General features: G+C 46.3%; 1 protein-coding gene across 7 annotated transcripts in view; it reads left to right on the top strand.

Moving 5' to 3' along the window:
* IDO2 (indoleamine 2,3-dioxygenase 2) overlaps window positions 1–15,721 on the top strand; it is a 42,677-nt gene that overhangs the window by 14,354 nt on the left and 12,602 nt on the right. For 6 of the 7 annotated variants that reach the window (XM_024765111.1, XM_024765115.1, XM_024765118.1 and 3 more), the window contains 5 exons: window positions 3,242–3,361; window positions 5,520–5,638; window positions 6,667–6,681; window positions 8,056–8,155; window positions 9,442–9,559. In XM_024765111.1, the coding sequence (XP_024620879.1) occupies window positions 3,242–3,361; window positions 5,520–5,638; window positions 6,667–6,681; window positions 8,056–8,155; window positions 9,442–9,559 (472 nt within the window). The remainder of the gene's footprint in view (window positions 1–3,241; window positions 3,362–5,519; window positions 5,639–6,666; window positions 6,682–8,055; window positions 8,156–9,441; window positions 9,560–15,721) is intronic. The other variant, XM_024765117.1, reaches the window with a different exon arrangement.

Genomic DNA, 15,721 nt, shown 5'->3' with positions numbered 1-15,721 from the left:
GGGCCTTTGAGAGGTATATTAGTCAGGGTTCTCCCAAGAAACAGAAGCAATGGGAGATACAGAGATATATAGAAAGAGGTTTATGAGGCGCGACTGACTCGCACGATGACAATTATGGAGTCGGAGAAGTCCCACAGTCTTCCTTCTACCTGCAAGTTGGAGGCCCAGGAAAGCCAAGAACCAGAGGAGCCAGTGGTGTAATTGCCAGTCCGAGTCTGAAAATCCAAGGACTAAGAGCGCTGATGGGGGAAGATGGCCGTCCCAGCTCAACCAGAGAGCAAATTCACCCTTTTTCCACTTTTCTGCTCTATTCAGGCCCTAAATAGGGTGGATGATGCCACCCGAATTGGTGAGGGTGATGGGCTTTACTCCGTCTCCCAATCTCTTCCAGAATCTCTTCTGGAAACATCCTCAGAGACACACCCAAAAATAATGTATCTGGGCATCCCTTAGCCCAGTCAAGTTGACACATCAAATTGACCAACACAGAAGGTAATTAGGTCATGACAGTAGAATGGGATATTCATAAATGGGATGAATGCCCTTGTAAAAGTGACCCCAGGACTCTCTGGCCCTCTTCTGCTGTCACGTGAGGATGAAGCAAGAAGACAGCAGAACGGTTCTCACCAGAACCCAATCATGCTGGCACCCTGATCTTGGACTTTCAGCTTCCAAAACCTAAGGATCAAATTTCCATTGTTTATAAGCCATCTAGTCTATGGTACTTTGTTACAGCAGTCTGAACGAAGACTCCTGTATTCATACATTGGAATGCTATACAGTGACAAAAATGAATAAGCTATTGATTTATTCAACCATATGGATGAACCTCAAATACATTTTGCTAAATGAAACGTGTCAGAACCAAAAGGCTACATATTGTATGATTCCATTCATGTGACATTTATATATATATATGGTTGGCCAAAAAGTTCGTTTGGTTAGCGAATATGTTGTTCGATCAAGTTCTTCGTGAAAATGAAAAATGTCTTTTATTTGTACTTAAAACCAAACGAGCTTTTTGGCCAACCCAATGTTAGGATGAATAAATAAGTAAATGAATAGTGGATAATATTTCACCATCAGAGATGAAAGTTATATATTAGCAAGGGGGGAAAGATAAGACCAACCTGTGACACCAGATAAGAGTTGGAGACGTCTGACATGTTTAGCATTTTAGCATCATATATACATATGATACTAAAATGTCTATATATATACACACACACACACATTTTGTGGATATATAGATGGGTAAACAAACATTATATGTATGTGTACATAATACGTGTATACACACACACAGAACACACACACACATTTCCTAGCTTTGTCCACTGTGAGGGATCTAGAAACAGTGGCATCCCACTAGCAAAGAGCAAACCCAGTGTCCATTTATTGGAACTCTTTTCCAATAAATGGAACTGGGGCTTCTCGGAGAAAGAGGTGATTATAAATCCGGAGCAGGGAAAAATAGAAGGTGACCCCTGAACATCTTGGGACCTTATTCCTTTACCTTGAGGCTGCACTGTAGGTAGCCAGTAGCCACTCATGGCTACTGAGCAGTGGAAATGTGGCCAGGACAAGTTGGCATGTGAGACACTCGCTGGATTTTGAAGACTTACTAGAATAAGAGTGTAAAAATCTCGATATTTTTAATATTGATTATGTGTAAACATTTTGCATACATTGACCTAGATAAAATGTTATTAAAACTAATTCCACCTGGGGCTTTTTTGGATTTTGCTATTTTTAAAATGTGGCTGATAGAAAATGTAAAATTACACGTATGGCTCTCATATTTCTTTCGGGCAGTGCTGACTTCAGAGGGCAGGGCTGTGGTCAGCAGAACTGAACTAGCACCCTGGCTCAGTCCCTCCTGGCTCTGTGGCTCTGGGCAAATATCTTACCCTCTCTGACCCTCAGTTTTGGCCTGTGGGTTTGGAGGGAAATGGAGTATCAACCTGCTTGGGACGCTTTTCGCACCATGCCTTGGACACTTTAGTAATTGCCTTAGAATAAGTACTGAAGAAATAACTGAATACATTATAACTGTGGTTATAATTCTCAGGCTGGTTCCTGTTAAAATGCAACATCTCAGCAATCCCTCCAATAGACAGACACACACCCTAAGGCACAGAACTTTCGCGATTCTGCACAGAACTTTCGCGATTCTATCTCAGAGCCAATTTTAAGGGTGAAATAAACAGTCTGGCACAGTGAGGACAGACTCAGAAAGGCTGCCCCCTAGGGGCCAGCGGAGGAAGGATTACCATCGGGGAGGCTGCGGCTCCGGCTGCCGGGCGCTGGGCGTGGGGAACCGCGGTCCCAGCCCACTTGTCACTCATCGTTTAAGAGCCCAGAGCTTAAAGAGATACACACATCCACCGCCGCCCCTTCTGGCGCTTCGGATCCTGGAGAGGGGCACATGGGAAGAACTAGATCAGACTGTGTCTAGAGCTGGGGAAGGGATAGGGGACGGAGGAAAGCCGAGGGGGAGGTACAGGGAAGCTGGAGCTCAGAGGCTGTTGACATCAACCGAGACAGGCAGGGTTGGCCGGGGGAAAACTGAGAAACTGGTAATATTTGCTTAGGCAGGGCTGTCAGTAATAACTAACTTGTGTACAGGGTGTTGCTTTCAACGACATCACCTTTACACCTCTCTATGACGCATCTTGACAGGGAGGGAGCGGGCGTGGAGAGGTCACAGGGTCACGGGGAGTGTTCGGACAAGAACTGAACAACCTCTTATTCCCCGCTCAGCAACCTCCCTTAAGTGATTTGATGGGATTCCTAACTCCACTGGCCTCCGTGTACTCGTTTACCTACGAATTAAACAGAGTAAACAGAGACAGTAACGCCCACAGCAGCAGGGCTGTTATTAGGGTTAAATGGTACCCGTTACGCAGAGGTGCTTTGATAAGGCAGGATTGTAGAAGTTGCCCCGGGAGACTCCCGTTTAATAAATGATGTCAGTCTTGGGACTGAGTTATTCTAGAACACTCTAACCAAGCTGTCAGTGATGGTGACCAGTGTCCGGCACAACCATGGGGAAAATTTGGTGTAAGTACTTCGTGAACAATATCATCTGGGATACCTCCTCTACCGCAGTGTCCTAAGATCAGGGTAGAAAGGGGGGTGTGTGGATCCCCGTCCCTGAAACATAACCCCTTCAAGCCACAGAACCCCTGCACCCTTCACACCCCTGCAGCTGGTAATCTCTGGAAATTCTCTTGAACAGATGCCCCTCTTGAACTGCCAGTTCCTCACGGGTTACCGGGAACAGCGGCTGGCACACCTGGTCCTAACCTTTATTACCATGGGATATGTCTGGCAGGATGGAGAGGCACAGCCCAAAGAGGTAGGGACAAAGGGACACCTGTCCTGTCATCTGGCAGGTCTGCTGCACCTGGAGGACGCTTTCTACAAAGGTCTGCTGCACCTGGCAAATGCTCTCTGTTTGCCTGGAAAATGGGTCCTTTCTTGTTCTTTCCTGTGGGTATGAGGTGAAGGAAGGACAAAGGGCCCATTTAAATGAAAACACCTTTTTCCCCTGGCCAGGAGGTTAATTTTCCTTAGAACTGGTAGGCCTCTCATTCGTTTTTGAATTTTGTTTTTTTCTGGCACCCACCCTCTTCCAAGAATTGTGAAAAGCTGCATTTGAAGGCAAGTTCTGAGGTGTCATGGAAAACTTAATGATTTCCATTTTACAGCAGTTTGTGCTCTTGTACACATCCGTAATCACAGTCAATGTTCACAATCCCATAAGGCAAGTACAGCAATGCTGTGCCCATTTTACAGATGGCTGAGGACTACAGGAGTTAAATTCCTTGCCCAAGGTCAGATAGCAAGTTCGTGGAAAATCCAGGGCCACAGCTCAGACCTTCTGATTTCACTAATGTAACCTTCTTTCCCCAGCGGGGGAGAGCACACATTGCCATTTATAACACCAATCTTCCTTTCTTGCATGTCGCTTGCTATCTACCAAATATTGGTCTGTGTCTCTTAATAGTTCATGTAAATCTCTTCTGAATCTTTTCATAACTTTTTACAGTTTCAGTCTGAAACTTGGAACGTGAAATCTTTGTTTCCCTGACTGCAGGATAAATTCCTATTAGTGTCATTTTTTTATAAATGGACATTCTCCAGAAATGAGGGTGTTACCCTTGTTCTAGTACTTCCTGCTTCTTGAGTCAGCAGCCTGTGCTTATCTTGTTTGCTTGGTTGATTCTACCTTTTCTCTCTCAAGTAAATACAGGAGACTCCCAGTGAGAAAAAGAAAGGAAAGTAAGAAAGGAGAGAAGAGGAAAGCATAGAGCTGCTTCAGACTCTTTAAAAAGAGTCATGTGTCTGATGTTGGAAAGTCTGAGATCTAGGCACATAGGACAAGACATCCAATGGGCTTCCCTCCTTCCGTTCTCCAAACCACAATCCTCAATCAGGGAAAGGGGTGGGAGCCCCCTGTCACACCCCACCCCGCCTCGGGTCATCTCTTACCTTCTTTGTATCTCCTCCTTTCGCTTCCTCACTATGGAGACACCTCACTTCTGCGCTGCCCTACTCATCCACTGCCCCCCAAGGGAAGCTGGCCTTAGGTTTGAATCTGACAACTCTTTAAAGCTCTTTATTGTTTTCTACCTGAGAAACAGTTCTGTCCCAACTCTCTCTAAAGATCTAAGGGAAAACTAAGGCAGAAGCTGGACTTCTTTGAGTAGATTAAGGGGAAGGAAAATGGAAGTGGGAGACAAGAAGCGTAAGAATGTTCTTTTGGATCTAGACTAATTTAGCCTTGTTCGTGGTTGGAGTCCCCCACTGGTACCCGCATGGGTCCGGAGAGTTTTTCTGGATTTGGGGGCATATAGGGTTCTTTAGAGTGTCCTAGGATAACTCAGGGGTTGAATGGGGACTGTCTTGAGGTGACTTACTCGAAGTTGTTATTGGATTTGATGAAGCGTTCTATCCTTCCCATCCCTCTCCCTGAGGAGAGGATACACACACACACACACACACACACACACACACACACACACACACGCGCGCGCACGTGCATACAAACACATACGCATATGTTCCTAAGACTATACACAAAAACACACACATATCTAGATAGCTACATACATATCTGTCTGATCTATCTATTTATCTGGAGATATGTATATAGATAGAGAGAGATTTTTTCCCACTGCTTATCAGCTCAGCCCCCTTTTATGCTTAAACATTTGCTCAGGCCCTTCTCTGCACAATATTCAGAGATTATTTTATACTCTATGTGTGTGTGTGTGTGTTCCAGTTTTGTAATTTTCATATATATTTCAGACCGTACTCATAAACAATATATCCACTAGGTTGTTAACAGAATAAATATGAGAATGAGGTGTATGTATATGGATCACTCATATAATTCCAGTTTTATCCCCGGCTCGTTGCTCTACCACAAGATTGCCAGAATAAAAGACAGATTGCTTCCTCTGCTGCATTCCTTCTAGAATGTGCTAATTGTCTGGATTTATATCTGCAAGGTTCTGCCGAGAACCCTTGCCCTTCCCTTGGTCGAGGTCTCCAGGAACTTGGGGCTCCCTCCTATCCTGCTTCACTCGGACGTGGTTCTGGCCAACTGGGCTACTAGGAACCCAGGAAGGTAAGAGCTGGAGAAGGCGCTTGGGATTTGCACAGATTAAAACCGGGTAAGGGAGAGTCTTGACTTTTCCTTCTCTCTGCAGGAAAAATCCAGGCTTTGTCAGCTATTTTGTGATTAGAGATGTTCATATTTATTACCCGATTTATGGTGCCAAAGAAGGGGTGAACTTGAACACAAGTTCAAAAATCACAGTTCCCAGGAGCTTCCTCTCAACCCACTCTGAAAACATTGGGGCAGGTAATTGCAAGTATATAAAAGGAGCAATTTCAATTGTCAGGATGGCCACAGGCTAAATGCTCTGGGGCTGATATGTAAATTGAGGTCTATCTGCCTCTTTGTTGCTCCGAGGACCGTAGGGGAGGAAAACCTTGCCCTTCTTCCCATTTAGGCTGCTTAGCTGGTCTAATAATCAAACTGACATCAGATAGGGGAACAGGAGAAAAACATTTAATTTTGTACGTATTAGATCCCCATAAAAAGATGAGACTCGAATATGCGACTAAAGCCGGAAGCTTGTATATCTTCTAGATGAGGCAGCAATGCATTTATGAAGAATTGACGAGACACAGGCTTTTGGGCTTGGGTTAGCTAACTAGGGAAGAAGTAACAAGGTTGTTTATATAGGCTTCTCAGCCCTGAATTCCTGTCTCTGGTGATAAGGCTGTCTCTCTCTACTTCCTGGTACAGAGAGGGGGGCCTTCACATGGGAGATTTATTTCCTACTTTCAGGGGCACAAAGAGGTCCGAGTGTCCTTTTAGCACCTGCTGTTTCTCAAGTACCTTTAATTCAAAATAATCAATCCACCTAAGTGGCATATTTGGGGTGGTCTATTCTGCTCCCCTCAGGCCCACGGTCTAGTCACAACCCGTGACATCCAAACTGTGCACGACGTGTGTGTGTCTGCATGTGCATTTGCACACAAGTATGCATGCCTGTGTCCACGTGACCCTAGAAGGCATATCAGGTTTGCAAACTGATTTGTTCTCTTCTTTTTCTTTCCTTTTGTCAATAACTGAAATTGGACTAGACCCCTGGAAATCAGGTAAGTTCTCAGAAATCCTTTACTCACTTTAGGATCCTTGCTAACTGTAAAAGCTTACAATAAAACCAACAAGCAAAAAAAGAGAAAGCATACCACATTGTATGTATAGTACATAAAACATATAAAAATGCATGAAAAAATAGTAGAAGGAAATGGACCCCAAATCAACAGCCCCAAAGTTAGCAGTAGTTGTCTCTGCTTTGTAGAGATCAAGGGATTAATTTTCTTTACTACATTTTCCAATTTGTACATAATGAAACAAGTAAAATGCAATGTAAGAAGAGGAAAAAAACAAACCAAAACCCCCCAAAACACCAAAACTCCACCAGTTCTCCAATTCTCTGTGATTTTTTGAAGTCTAATCATCTGAGGAAGATCTCTGGTCTCACTGTAACTTCTCTGAAAGGCCAAATTGCTGGCTGTGGCTGCTACAGCTACAGAATCCCTTTGAAATATTACATAGACTGGAGCTCGTGGGGCAAGTCTGGTCCAGATGTTCTTAGGCTCCTGCTTCCCCAGGGAGCACAGTTAACCTCTAAGTTGACACTGCCTCTCCGGTCACCAAACCTCAGCTCAATAAAGGGGTTCAGTATAAAAGCTGTAGCTCAGAAGATGGAGAGATGAAGCCTGAAGACCCCATTTCCCACACTAGCGTGACTCTGCGGAAACTACGGGGGTCCCTGACTGAGTTATCTTTTGTGTTTGGTTTTCATGTCTTCTCATGTTTTAGAGGCAGGAGTGACTTATGGAATGAAGTTTTATGTTTTGTAGACTGGATCCGCCTCTGGGCTATTTGAATCCGTGTGATAACAGATCATTTAAGAAAGATTCCTCTAACGGTCTTCAGCTTTCACTATTATAATAGAGAATTTGGGGGGGCGGGAAATGACTAATGAGAGAGAGCACTAGCCTGAGCTATGAAACTGCTCTGGACCAGGCCCAGTGACTAAGCAGCTGGATTGCAACTGGGGAAGCGATTTTGCTTCTTTGGGCCATAGTTTTCTGTCTGTAAGAAAGGAGCATGGAATTAGCTGTTGCCTGTGGTCACTGCAGCATTAAGACACTGTGCTCCTAACGGGAAGGGTGTGATGGGCCCCGGACTGGCCCTGTGAAGAATCAGCCCTACTTGGGACCATCCGGGCCATGCTAGCTTGGGAGTCCTCAGGTGAACTTGGGCTGGAGCAGATCTGTCTCTTTCCTACCTGAATGTTGCTGGAGGGAAGAGGCCCATCCTCGGGCTGCCCTGTGGAGAGGAGAGCATCAACTCTGGTTCCACCTTGGACTATAGCAGTTACCTGACTCGAGGCCACCGCTGGGCCGTGCGTACTCACTGTGTCCAGACCTTTCTAACCACGTGGTCATGTCCCTTCCAAGGAACTTGGACCCCATTGTCTTATTCCCAGGGGGAGAAAGCCTGCGTGGTTTTATACTGGTGACTGTTTTGGTGGAGAAAGCAGCTGTACCCGGGATTAAGGTATCTTCCCACTCACAGAACTTTTTTTTTTCTGCATGAAAAGTCAGTCTGAGCTTTGCTTCCCACCCAGGCCCTTTCCCTGCAGTGAATTCATCAATACAGGCCTCATCTTACTTGGTTAGTTGAGCAAAGAGATTTAAGTTCTGGACCACAGAGGTATCTACCTTTCCTCAACTACTGTAAAACATGCAGTTGACCGTTTGCCCATCAACAAACAAGCATTGTTCTAGGCAATGGGAGATCTGGGGGAATAAGACAGACATTGCTCTGGCTTCCACAGAGGCTCAGGATCCTGTGGAGGAGGGTGCATTGATGTAGGGAGTAACATGAAAAAAAGTGCCGTGTTTCATGAAAAGACGTCTAAAACCTAATTCAGACTTGAAGGGTCGGGCAAAGCTTTCCGAGGGAAATGACAGGTCTGAAAGTTAACACCTGAGTCATGTAAAGGAATTAAGCAGAGAGAGAGACAGAGAGATGCTGATGCCTGGAACTACCACGCAAGGGCTCTGAGTTAAAATGAACCATCCTTGAGATTACCTAGCCCTGGGGGTTGTAAACTTGAATTCCTTTAGAGGTCAGGCGGGTCCCAGAAAGGTCAGGTGTCTGCCAGAGAATCCATGCCCCCTGCCTGAAGATATTGAAGTTAGATTTCTGTCCTTCCTCACCACCTTCCCTGGTAAGCATATTTTGGGTGCCTACTGTACCTACTGTAGGGTGACCAGATTGGGCTACAATTGTTATAGCTCCCTCTTGCACTCTCAGAAGTGGTCACTTTACTTCTCATCCGTGTGTTTATTCCATGGAAAGATACAGAACAAAATACTGGTCTTCCAAATATAGCTCAGATAAGGTCGAGACTGCTAATGAAGGGGGGTCTGAGCTGAGGGCTCCACAATTCTGATTTTCTGTAAGACAGAGCTCAGGGGTGAGGCAGTCCTGAGTCAAGACGCAGGAGTCAAGACGCAGGAGTATTATGTGTAATAACTCAAGAAGCAGAAAGAAGGAAAATGACAGAGTGAGGCCCCTGAGAAGCACACGAAGTATCAGCCAGTGGAAAGATCCAGAAAGACCTAACCAGGTCCATCTGGGAGGTGACCAGGAAGATTCTCCTTTGAGAAGGACCTCATGGCCAAATGTAGTTTAGGAGCACTCCCTGGGGAGCCCTGTCACACAGTCCAGCAGGCAGAGGGCTGCCCTTCCTGGATTCCCCGATCTCTGAGGCTCACTGCATCTCAATGGGCCTTCGGTGAATGCTAACGCATTGTGAGACTGAATCTCATCCCCAGGCCCTTGTTCAGGCGGTGAATGCCGTCTTGCTGCCCAGCCCAGACTCCCTGCTCCAAGCCCTGCAGCAACTGAGGCTCTCCATTCAGGACATCACCAGAGCCTTGGGACAAATGCACGGTAAGGGGCTCCTGAAGGCTGAGGGATCGCTTGCGGGGGAGAAAGGGCCTGGAGGTTGGCAACGTCCATGAGATGGCACTGATGTGCTAGCTTTGTTTTAGGTAACTGCTGCTCATACTATTGGAAAATGATCTCTCAGTTGGCAGGGATATTCTCCTGGTATAGTCTTTCTATTTTCATGTGATTAGGCTAATTTCCTCTCTTCGGCCGTCATGTATTTCTTTGTGTGTTGAGGTCTTGCACGAAGCTTGGGAGGAGGGGAAGGGCACACAACATGGCTTGTACCTGCTTTATCCAGCAGTGACCTTGGTACCGGAGGACATGACTGACCTTGGCTTCTTCAGCCCTCCTCTGTGACCAGTGCAGGGCTGGGTTACCACAAGTGTGGCCACTTAAGGGGCCCACCCTTGCTGCAAGTGGTTACATATTATTCTGGCAACTGCCTTCCTCTCCAATGTCTGGGTAGCTCTTCAACTTCCCCTAGCAGAAGAATCTCAAAAATTTAAGGGGGAAAATGGGCGTGATCTGTTTAACAAGGGAAAAGCATCTAAGTAACAGTTTCCCTAAGTCCTTCTTCACTGGAAAACAAAACAGATTCTGGAAAAAGAGAGTGTTTGTAGGAAATAGGGCAGGAGGGAGGGAGCCAGAGACCGGATGGTACTCAGCTTTATGACTTTTCATTCAAAGGATAGATTTATTTGTCACCCCAGACTGTCTGGGAAGCCCATCTGAAGTCACAGGGTTATGTATTCTTTCCATTCAAGGCCGCTGTTTTACACGTTTGACTCACATCTCCCCATTTCCCTGATTTTTAATTGTAAATTCCTCCCTATCACATCAGTAGGTCTCCTGCCAAACAAGCTCTCCCAGCTCAGTGAGATGGATTTTAGTTTTGCAAGATGCCCTGCGTTTATTACTCAGGATGTGAAGACCGCTAGCGGCGCGTTGCAGGGTCTTCAGATCGTAGGAATAAGCAGCAGTGAGTGGTTTGGAAGGTCACAGGAGGCCCTCCACCCTGTCCCGGGGCGTGTCCCAGTAAGGTGGCACAGCCCTGTCTGGCTCTCACATGCTTCCCTAGCACTCATTTTCAAAGTCACGTATTCAGCCCAGGCCAACCCTGATGCTTTCTTGACCATCCTCTACAGGAGGTCTGATGGCCTGGGCAGGCGAGGGGGTGATTTCCCTTGTGTCCCCCAAAGGCAAATTTTCCCACACAGACATCATGTATTTTATTTTATTTATTTATTTGCGGTACGCGGGCCTCTCACTGCTGTGGCCTCTCCCGTTGCGGAGCACGGGCTCCGGACGCGCAGGCTCAGCGGCCATGGCTCACGGGCCCAGCCGCTCCGCGGCACGTGGGATCTTCCCGGAGCGGGGCACGAACCCGTGTCCCCTGCATCGGCAGGCGGACTCTTAACCACTGCGCCACCAGGGAAGCCCGACATCATGTATTTTAAAGGTTTCACTACTAGTCACTGCAGTGAAATAGATGAATGTATCAGCCTGCAGTTTTCAAAAATGGCCACAACACCACCATCCATCCTCAGGGCTCCTTCACAATGTGGTCCGGGTATTCCTCTCATCAAAGCCCGTGTCCTGGCTCGTGACGTAGGCGGGCTTGTGACATGCTCGCGATCAGTAGAACTCAGCGGAAGTGACACAGCGTGACTTCCCAGACAAGGTTAGAAAAAGTGTTGCAGCTGCCACCCTGTATACTGAGCCACCATGTAAAAATTCCATCTACTCTGTGGCCACCATGGCTGTGAATGAAGATGTCAAACCACACAGGGAGGCCAACTGTAGGCGCTCCAGTTAGCACCCAGCACAGGGGCGAATAAGCCCTCAGATGAGTCTAAGTTCCCACTTTCCAGGCATCCTCACTCTTCCATTTCCTCAGCGGAGGACTCAACCACTGAGAAGCAGAGACAGGCCATCTCTACTGCGTCTCGCCCTGATTCCTGCCCTGAGTCCACGAGTGTAATACAATGGTTATGCTGTGCCACCGAGTTTGGAGTGGTTTGTTATGCAGCCACAGTAACCAGAAAAGTAAAATTATAAAAATGATAACAGTCTTCCCTGGTGGCGCAGTGGTTGAGAGTCCGCCTGCCGATGCAGGGGACACGGGTCCGTGCCCTGGTCCGGGAGGATCCCACATGCCGCGGAGCGGCTGGGCCCGTGAGCCATGGCCGCTGAGCTTGCGCGTCCGGAGCCTGTGCTCCGCAGCGGCAGAGGCCACAACGGTGAGAGGCCTGCGTACCGCAATTAAAAAAAAAAAAATGGTAATGAACAATAAAAACTGCAAGGTGTAAGGAATCACACGGATTTGTTAGTGATTGATTGTGGTTTATGGTTGTTGAATTTCTTCTGCCTGATACATAGAGCCCAGCTGCACTGCTGTCCTCCCCCAGATGGAGCTTACCCAACCATTCTTCTTTCGGAGCCAAACTTTAGCACGAATTGTGTACTCCCTTCCTGTATAAACCCTCCTTTCCAGGAATTTTCAAAGTCACGCCTAAAGATGTGGTTGTTCTACTATTTGAAACTGGTTTCTGTTTCCTTCTTGTTTTTTAACCTTCTCTTTCTTTTTCAGTCCTCACAGTGGTTGCCATGTTTTTTTCTATGCTTGATTTTGTTTTCACCTTGTAATGTTCATTGTCTTTGAAACGTCATCTGTAGGCAGGCTTTTGGGACTAGGAGAGAGAAATATTTGTATTTGGTTCTTCCTGGTTCTTTGGAACTCTAAAATTCTGGATCATCTTAAATCATGTTGAACAAGTAAGGACCCGACAACTGAACCTGGGCTGAAAATGTGCAAAAGGAAAGGTCACGACTTTTCAGGGACAGATTTTTTTTTTAATCCTCTTTGGCTTGGTGCCAAAGTTAGTTCTAATTCTATCTCCTGTGGCAAACGGGGGTACGGCGGGGCCCTGATTCACTCGGAGGTTGTGAGTATAGGCATTTGGGGCTCTGTGGATAATATGAGGAGAGTCTGGTGTAAAATTCCTCACCAAAGCTGGGACCAGGGCTCCCGTCGTACAGAGAAGCCACTAAACCAGAGCCCTGGCGAGCCCGGATGGGCAAGTGATTTCAGGGAAAGCTATCTCTGCTGGTCTTGTTTTCTACCTCCCTGGGTTTCTGCTTTCCCTTGCAATGTTTGCTCCGTGGTTCCTTGCTGTCTTTTGAGCTCTTTGATGGCCTTTAGGATATTTTCACATTTACCCAGCTTTTTGTTGTTTTTGTCAGGGGAAGGATAGGTCCAAGTAAAACAACATTCCATTACAACAAAGGGAAGTCTCTTTCTGGAGTACTGTTGGCATCTCTTCCTTTCCCTGTGTTTCCACCATCACTTCCTCTGCACCTGGCTATCATATCTCCCGCCAGCACTCCTGCAGTGGCCTTCTCAATCCTTTCTCTCATCTGTCCTTTACCTAGTCGAATCCATGCTCTTCACAGAAGCCTGAATCAACTTTTAGGAGTGCAGATAGGTTGCATCACTTTGACTCTTAAAACCCTCCCGTTGCCCTCCTGGCACAGTCCAATACGGTAACCTCCAGCCACACGCGGCCACTGAACACTTGCTATATATGGACGGTGTGATTGAGGAACTAAATTTTTTTTTTTTTTTTTTTTTTTGGTACGCGGGCCTCTCACCGCTGTGGCCTCTCCCGTTGCGGAGCACAGGCTCCGGACGCACAGGCTCAGCGGCCATGGCTCACGGGCCCAGCCGCTCCGCGACATGTGGGATCCCCCCGGACCGGGGCATGAACCCGCGTCCCCTGCATCGGCAGACGGACCCTCAACCACTGCGCCACCAGGGAAGCCCTAAATTTTTAATTGTATTTAAATTTAGCTAATTGAAATTGATGTCGAAAAACTGAATCAGTGTCACATACTTTTCTGTTAGACGCAGCTTCTTTGTTAGAAAGATTACCTTTCACTTAACTGTTGAAAATTCAGCATCGAATTAAAATGCACTCTAAGTATAAAATAAATTTTAAATCTATAAGAATATACCCAGGATTTCAAATAAACCACATTAGTAATTTTTATATTGATTACATACCGAAATGATAGTATTTTCGATATTTGGAGTTAACTAAAATATAGTATTGATATTAATTTTTCCTTTTTTTTTTACCTTTTGAAATATGGCTACTAGAAAATTTAAAACTACACGTGTCTATCACATTAGATTTCAACCGAAAGCAGTAGTTTATCCATTATTCTAAGGATAAGGCCAAAATCCTTAACCTATTCTGTAAAACCCAAGATGAACTGACCCCAGGCTATTTTAATTTTAGTTTATTTCACATCATCTTTCCCTTCACTTATTCTTTCTGACACTAGCTTTTAGCTCCTGAAAAGAACTTCTTCCACTTCAAGGCTTGTGTACGGACTATTCCTTCTGCTTCAGACATTCTTCCTAACTCACCCTTTGCCTACTTAACTCCTGTTTACACTCAGATTTAAGCCCTGGTCTCATCCAGGCATATATAGCTGCTTAAACCCTATCAGTAATGCTGCCAAACCCAGGAATGGGGCAAGGGATGGAGCAACAGGAGAAATAAACAAGACTCCCCAAGGAGAAGGGCTGAGGATTGGCAGAGCTTAGGTGTGAGCCGAGGCAGGAGGAGGGGTCAAGGGTATATACATACGTATGATTTCAAAGCTGGTTGAGAAAAGTCATGAGGCCTCTGGCAAAGATCTGTTATTTGGAAGACTGAATCAGGTTCTGCTTGGTTGGCAGATTGATTTTCAAAGTAAATAGGGAACACAGGGAAAGGAACCAATACTTGCTTTGAAACATGTCACATTTAAGGTGATGGTGAGACATTCAGTGGAAATATGTGGCTTTAAAAGTGGGAATTACGGACTTCCCTGGTGGCGCAGCGGTTGAGAGTCCGCCTGCCGATGCAGGGGACGCGGGTTCGTGCCCCGGTCCGGGAAGATCCCACTATGCTGCGGAGCGGCTGGGCCCGTGAGCCATGGCCGCTGAGCCTGCGCGTCCGGAGTCTGTGCTCCGCAACGGGAGGGGCCACAGCGGTGAGAGGTGCGCTACCGAAAAAAAAAAAAAAAAAAAAAAAAAAAAGTGGGAATTACCCAAAAAAAGATAGTTTGGTGGTCAGGTCCATCAGATATATATTTCAGTTATGCACCGACAGTGCTTTGTTTTGGGTGCCAGTAATGGAGCATTGACTGCCTTACCTTTCTGGGTAGGCTGACCATAATGGACATTAATGATGTCATATGAAAATACTGCAGTGATTCTGGGTCTGTAGCTTTAGTACTGACCCAAAGCAAGGATTTGCTGAGTTTTGTTTTGTTTAAAGGCCACTTCTCAGTATAAAACCTACATCCCTACCCCTGAAAAGTTGAAAAGCAAGTTTCCTTAGGTTTTCCAAGCAAAACAAAAATCATGCTTATGATAGAATGAGATGAGAGTGAACTAATCAAAAGCAGACATTGTATTTTTCTTGAGAGTCACTTAGATTTAAAAGACATCTAGCCCCATCCACTAAGTGCACCTGGGCTTGGCCATCGGGGCAGAAACTGCAGTCCATGGGGCCATTTTTCCACTCCTCTAGGAAGACACAGGGAAGGAAGGGGGGGAGACGTAACTCAGGTGTCTTCTGGGGTCTTCTATACTCCCTGGAGGATAATGGCACTGGCTTTCAGGAACTGCCCTTCTCAGCCCAAGTGTACACACATCAGATCCAGAAGCAAGAGTTTTTATGTGGCTCTTGTCCCTCACCAGCCCCACGTTAATAGATGTTCTCTACCTGGTTTAGGGAGAGAAATACCTTCCATCAGCCCCGGTAGGGATTCTGAGGCTTTTTCACACTGTCTATGGATACACCTGCTCCAGTCTTTTTGCTCCCTCTTGTGGCAGAATTTCTAGTACTCATCGTCGTGCATGCCTTCTTTTGATCCTGTAAAGCCAGGCCAGGAGCTGACATTCTTCCTTTGCTTCCCCTAGGGCAGTGCTAAACTCTCAAGTGTGTTTGCTTTCTCCCAATCCCACAGAGTCCCGCTGTACTTGCTCGCTACCTATCTGCAAAGGCTCACTCTTGCCACCCTCAGGAGTGTGCCAAGAAGGTCTCTCTTGGCCCTGTGCTGTGCTGCCCTGGGGAAGGGGTGATGTGGGTAAAGTGAAATATTCTT

Source organism: Neophocaena asiaeorientalis, unplaced genomic scaffold, assembly GCF_003031525.2.
Source record: "Neophocaena asiaeorientalis asiaeorientalis breed wild unplaced genomic scaffold, Neophocaena_asiaeorientalis_V1.1 scaffold14, whole genome shotgun sequence".
In the NCBI taxonomy this organism is placed as follows: Eukaryota; Metazoa; Chordata; class Mammalia; order Artiodactyla; family Phocoenidae; genus Neophocaena; species Neophocaena asiaeorientalis.
This window is presented reverse-complemented; position numbering and strand designations above follow the sequence as displayed.